The 6,556-nt window shown below is 44.4% G+C and overlaps 1 protein-coding gene across 1 annotated transcript; it reads left to right on the top strand.

Annotated features, from left to right (window-relative positions):
• The first annotated feature begins 252 nt into the window (after positions 1–252).
• Positions 253–2,932, top strand: LOC124016278 (serotonin N-acetyltransferase-like). The gene is made up of 4 exons (XM_046331824.1): positions 253–344; positions 763–1,049; positions 1,356–1,510; positions 1,695–2,932. The coding sequence occupies exons 2-4, from the start codon at positions 899–901 to the stop codon at positions 2,148–2,150; spliced, it is 762 nt and encodes a 253-aa protein (XP_046187780.1). The 5' UTR covers positions 253–344; positions 763–898; the 3' UTR covers positions 2,151–2,932.
• Positions 2,933–6,556: the final 3,624 nt, after the last annotated feature.

Below are 6,556 nucleotides of genomic sequence, written 5' to 3'. Positions count from 1 at the left end.
TAAATAATATCATTTGTTGGCCTATACTAAGGAGACCGGTGTAGAGAACCTGGCTGGAGCAATAGTTGACCACAATTACTCCGCCTACTATATCTCCCAAATATACAGGAGAATATCCACTTTGCCACGTGTCAGTCCAACTCAAGGGATGACGATAGAAGCTAATACGCCGAGTTGTGGAAACAACTTCTATAATCTGTCACGTGTCATAGTAATAATCACTGGCTTTATAATGAAGAGGGACGTCTTTCAGGGCACGCAAGAGAGAGAGGAGGGAGGAGAAAGGGAGGGTGAGATAAGACAATAAGGCAGGTAGAGAGAGTGTTCGGATGAGATTGCATCAGGTAAGTAAAGCAACGTTATTTTCAGTTACAGTGCTCTTGTCGGTTACCATATAATTTCAGAGTATCTGCATATGAGTATCTGCACATGACGACAATCAAATATCGAGGAAAAAAACATATTGTAAATGCATTACATTCAGTGTGTTAATTCTCCATTCTGTGTTACATTAATTCTTCAGGAAATTAATAAACAGTTTGTCACAACACTGCCATTTGTGCGTAAAGCAGCTGACCTCAGGTCGCTTCATTTCTGATTCTAGTTAATTGCTCTCCACTCTCCCTCGTTCCAAATTCTAATATTTAATTCATGAGCACCGACGTGGTACTATTCATATTCTAAATGGTCAAATGACTCACATCTACATGGACCACATCCTATAAATACGGATTCTACTCCCTTTTGGTCATCTGTGCACAGGCTGTCCCAACAAGAGGAGGAAACTGAAGATTAACCTTCGTGTAACAGCCAAGAGAGAAGACTTGTGCAAACAAACAACAATAGAAGGAACAGAAGAATATCGAAGTAATCCAACTGGAGTTATAAAAGTTGTAAAATGTCTCTAGTGGGCGCCTTGCCTTTCCTGAAACCGCGCCTATCCCCTTCTGTTTCTCCTGGGCGCCAAAGAAGACACACACTGCCAGCAAGCGAGTTCCGGCCGCTCAACACTCAAGATGCCATCAGCGTGTTCGAAATCGAGAAAGAGGGTAAGTTGTCCATAGATTCAATTATAAATGTGTGTATGTATTATGTGTTATGCATTAATGGCACGAATATACAATGTATGAGCGTTATCAGGGGTACTCAAGTCACGCGTAAAACTCGTGCCAACAGCCTCTCCTTGGGCTTTACGCACGTTGACTGGGCGCGCTAGTCTGTCTCTTCCTTTCCATAACACTTTGTATTAATCCCTTGTTATAGGTTTAATGCACTGATACGGATCCGCCTTGGCATTCTTAAATACAGTGAGTCCAAAGATGATGAAAACGTGTGTCTCTCTTTTCCTCCGCCAGCCTTTATCTCTGTGTCAGGAGACTGCCCGCTCCACCTTGATGAGGTGCGTCATTTCCTCATGCTGTGTCCAGAGCTGTCCATGGGCTGGTTTGAGGAGGGGAGACTAGTAGCCTTCATCATTGGGTCCCAATGGGACCAGGACAGACTCACCCTAGTAAGACACCTTCTATGATGTTATATAATTTACTATTGATTCATAGGTCATTTACTCTATATCTTACTGTGTTTTTATTAGCTCACTGGTAGGTTTTCGACATCAGCTGCTCTGTATCACATCACTGTACATATTATTGAATGAACTCTACTTGAGCTACATTTGCATTTTTCCTTTGCTGCAGGACGCCCTAACTCTTCACAAGCCCAAAGGTTCCACAGTTCATATCCATGTGCTGGCGGTCCACCGCACCTTCCGGCAGCAGGGCAAGGGCCCTATCCTGATGTGGCGCTACCTGCAGTACCTACGCTGCCTGCCCTATGTGCGCCGTGCAGTGCTCATGTGCGAGGACTTCCTGGTTCCCTTCTACCAGAAGTCTGGCTTCAAGGTGCAGGGCCGCTGTTCCATCACGGTGGCATCACTGACCTTCACAGAGATGCAGTACCCTGTGAGGGGCCATGCCCTGATGCGGCGCAACAGTGAAGCTATTGGTTTTCCTCAGACTGCGTTATTATTGGAGAAACAGACTCAGAGGCTTGAGTCTGTGTTATTATTGGAGGAACCGATTCAGAGGAGTGAGACTGCATTGTTATTGGAGGAACAGACTCAGAGGTCTGAGCCTGAGCCTGCTGATGTGTAAATCTTTTTGTACTGAGTAAGATATTAGATTCCTGCTGTACATATCAACTATGATATAAAATAAAGTGATGTAAACATTTACATTTATATCTAAGATGGTAGTCTAAAGTGCACACCATACATGCATGACCAATGCAGGGAGTCTTTAAGCTTTATTACAATGTTTTAATTTCAGATACCTAACATTAGTTCATATGTGAATATTTCAATGTTAACTAGCTACATGCTAATGAATGTTAGAACGAATATTGTGTGACTTCTGTCTGTGTGAGATTATATTTTCACTGCAAATGTTCCCGTTTTATTTATTGTAAGTTTTGTCTGAAGGTTTGGGTTGCAAGCCCCCTCCTCTCTGACGGTATATGGACTGACGTCACTGACTACCAGGCTTTAGCAGCTCAACCGTGCCTCTTTATCTCTATTAGTGGGCATTAGGTATACTGTAAACGTCTGAGGACTTACAAGAGGATCCTTTCATTGGACTGCCAGTAGATCTAGTGACTTAGCAGTCTGTCCAAGCACACACGAGGAAGAGGATCCTTTCATTGGACTGCCAGTAGATCTAGTAACTTAACAAGCCCATTTTCACACAATGACAAAAGTAGGCTACATCCACACCAATTTGGATTCATCTGTTACTGAAACTGTTTGTCTATTCATTTCCCTTTGGGTCATATGTGCAGAGCGTTAATCAAACCATGTAATATCTTCTTCTTACTCCACCAGAACCTGTCTTACCCTTGAAACCAATCATATCTTTAATAAATATGTTTTTGTACTGTTTTTGTTATTTTTATTTCACCTTTATTTAACCAGGTAGGCTAGTTGAGAACAAGTTCTCATTTGCAACTGCGACCTGAATTATTAAAAAATATAATAAAGATGATAATGTATTAACTTTCTGAGCATGTTCAATTTGGATGACTTCAGTATAATAATGATAATAATATAATTTATTCATAAGAATACACAACATCATATGCATACTTTGGCTCTGTTTACACATGCAGCCAAATTCGGATCCTTTGCCAAATTATTGGTCCAATAAGTGGGAAAAGATCCGAATTGGGCTACCTGTGTAAACGCAGTCTAACATTTGTCACGATCCAGAACTAAAGATTGCATGAACATGGCCAGCTACTGGACAGGAAAGACTACTGGACAGCAGCTTTCAATCTATAGCTAGAGGACTCCTGATAGCTCCAGGCGACTTCAACCTACTTACGTCTACCTTTGGTTCATTTCTTTCCATCTCTTTCTTTCCCCTCCTTGCCTCTTCTGACCTCACCCTTTCCCGGACCCCTCCCACTCACAAGTCAGGCAATACGCTTGACCTAATCCTTACTAGAGGCTGTTCGCCTACTAATCTCACTGCAACCCCCCTCCAGGTCTCAGATCACTATTTTGTTTCCTTTTCTGTCTCCCTCTCCTCCTCCTCCTCCCAACCGAATCAGCCCCTACCCAGATGGTCATGTGCCGTCACAATCTTCGCTCTCTCTCTTCCACTACGCTATCCTCATCCATCCTATCATCTCTCCCTTCTGCTAAATCCTTCTCCCTTCTGTCTCCTGATTCTGCCTCTTCAACCCTACTTTCCTCCCTTTCCGTATCTTATGACTCGTACTGTCCCTTTCCTCCCAGCCGGCTCAGCCCTCCCCTCCGGTTCCATTGCTGAGAAATCATTGCGAGCATACAGAGCAGGGTGAAAATCGAGGAAAGCTAAACTTATGGAGGACCTATCATCCTTTCACTCCCTCCTCTACATTTTCTTCCTCTGTATCCGCTTTGAAATCACTTTCATTCACTCCAAATTTCAAGCTTCTTCCTTTAACCCTAGGAAACTCTTATCCACCTTCTCCTTCCTCCTTAATCCTCCACCCCTTCCTCATCCCTCTCTGCAGAGGACTTTGTCAACAACTTTGAAAACAAGGTTGATGACATCAGCTCCTCATTTACTCAGCCGAGTGAGTCTATTGATCCCACTGACACAGAACAACTACGCTATGCCTTAACCTCTTTCTCCCCTCTCTCTCCAGATAAAATCCTGAGACTAGTGAGGTCCAGCCACTCGACAAACTGCCCGATAAACCCATCCTGATCATCTCTGTGGAGACCTTCTCCCGTTCCTCACTTCCCTCATCAACTCATCCCTGACCACTGGTTGCCTCCCCTCTGACTTAAAAATGACCAGTGGTGCTCCCCTCCTCAAGAAACCCTTGACCACTCTGACATCAAAAACTATAGACTGGTATCCCTTCTTTCTTTTCTTTCCGAAACAGTTGAGCGTGCTGTCTCTGACCAACTCTCTTGCTAGTTCTCTCAGAATGTCAGTCAGGCTTCAAGACAGGTCCCTCAACTGAGACTGCTCTCCTCTGTATCAGTGAGGCTCTCCTCACTGCCAAAGCTGATTCTCTCTCCTCTGTTCCCATCCTCCTCCTAGATCTGTCCACTGCCTTTAACACAGTGAACCATCAGATCCTCCTCTCCACCCTTTCAGGGCTGGGCGTCTCAGGCTCTGCACACTCTTAGATTGCATCCTACCTGACAAGCCGCTCCTACCAGGTGACATGGAGAGGATCTGTATCTGCACCACATACTCTCAATACTGGTGTCCCCCTGGGCTCGGTTCGAGGCCCTCTCCTTTTCTCTCTATACACCAAGTCACTCGGCTCCATCATATCATCACATGGTCTCTCCTATCATTGTTATGCTGATGACACTCAACTACTTTTCTCCTTCCCCCTTCTGACACCCAGGTGGCGACAGGCATCTTTGCATGCCTGGCAGATATCTCTGCTTGGATGTTGGACCACCACCTCAAGCTAAACCTTGACAAGACGAAGCTGCTCTTCCTCCCAAGGAAGGCCTGCCCACTCCAAGACATCTCCATCACGTTTGACAACTCTACGGTGTCCCCCTCCCATAGTGCAAAGAACCTTGGTGTGACCCTGGACAACACCCTGTTGTTCTCTGCAAACATCAAAACAGTGACTCGATTTTGCAGGTTCATGCTCTACAACATCCATAGAGTATGACCCTACCTCACACAGGAAGTGGCATAGGTCTTAATCCATTCACTTGTCATCTCCCGTCTGGACTACTGCAACTCACTGTTGGCTGGGCTCCCCGCTTGTGCCATCAAACCCCTGCAACTTATCCAGAATGCCACAGCCTGCCTGGTGTTCAACCTTCCCAAGTTCTCCCATGTCACCCTGCTCTTCGGCAGGCTCCACTGGCTTCCAGTCAAAGCTCGTATCCACTACAAGACCATGGTACTTGCCTACAGAGCAGCAAGAGGAACTGCTTCTCCCTCCCTAGGCTATGCTCAAACCCTACACCCCAACCCGAGTGCTCCATTCTTCCACCTCTGTGGTTGTCCCACCTAGCTACTTTAAGATGAATGCACTAACTGTAAGTGACAAAAATGTAAAGTGCAGGGGCTAACTTGTGACTCAAATTGAAAGTTACAGATTGTTATAGTTCCTGACTGTCAGTTTCGGTGAGGGTGAAATAGTAATAAAGCACTGACTGACATATATTAGTGTTGTCTTTTTACATGAAGTGTATTATTACACCTGCTTAAATTGATCATCTCTCTCAAGGTGGTATTTATTGGAGAGAAGGCAAAGCCTTCCAGAGTACATTTTTCCCAAATAAGGTATACTGTCACGGAAGGGTAAATCTGGCTCAAGGAAATAAACTCCCCTCACTCATTTATTTAGAACAAAATCTACAAAAGTAAGCTCAATTATAACATGATCCTACTTTTTATCCTAAAATTTTATCATGACAAATTCCTTAAATCCCATCTACAAAGGGGAGACCACCACCACCATACATGTCAACAAAGCCATGTAAACACTGCTATGGTGTGTTTGAACGAATTATTGCCACAGATCACCTAATTCCATCCTTTTGTTTAGAAATGTGTGCATTTCCCCTTGCTGTTCTGGATGTAATAGTGTTGGGATATTTTCTAGCCGTTAGTGAGGAGTGCTGCTGTACGATGTGTTTGCTGAGGTCACAGCAATGAAAGAAGGTCGACTCCCCCAGCCATCAGTGTTAGAAGCGTGAGCGGCACTAAATTGTATTAAATGAAAGACAGGTGTCAGTGATGCCTATTCATCCCAACAGTGGAAACAGAGTGGTGCAAATGCTTCCTCTTGTGTGCAGTGGATACAGGATCAGTGCCAAAGACCGTGGTATGGCATTATGGCAATAATCACACAGTAATACAAAAGGGCCTGCATTTACTATCGCCATTCATTATGCTTTGTTTACAAAGACTGAAAACAACTTACTGTCACACCCTGATCTGTTTCACCTGATTTTGTGCTTGTCTTCACCCCCTCAGATGTCGCCCATCTTTCCCATTATCCCCCGTGTATTTATACCTGTGTTCTCTGT

The sequence above is a fragment of the Oncorhynchus gorbuscha genome, linkage group LG26, assembly GCF_021184085.1.
Source record: "Oncorhynchus gorbuscha isolate QuinsamMale2020 ecotype Even-year linkage group LG26, OgorEven_v1.0, whole genome shotgun sequence".
NCBI lineage: Eukaryota > Metazoa > Chordata > Actinopteri > Salmoniformes > Salmonidae > Oncorhynchus > Oncorhynchus gorbuscha.
The sequence above is the reverse complement of the archived record's forward strand: the minus strand, read 5'-3'. Positions and strand labels throughout refer to the sequence as shown.

Excerpts from the sequence above, each read along its gene's own strand:
- LOC124016278 (XM_046331824.1), top strand. The coding sequence starts at position 899 with ATGTCTCTAGTGGGCGCCTTGCCTTTCCTGAAACCGCGCCTATCCCCT. Across the intron at positions 1,050-1,355 it reads GTTCGAAATCGAGAAAGAGG|CCTTTATCTCTGTGTCAGGA; the intron begins GTAAGTTGTCCA and ends TTCCTCCGCCAG. Across the intron at positions 1,511-1,694 it reads ACCAGGACAGACTCACCCTA|GACGCCCTAACTCTTCACAA; the intron begins GTAAGACACCTT and ends CCTTTGCTGCAG.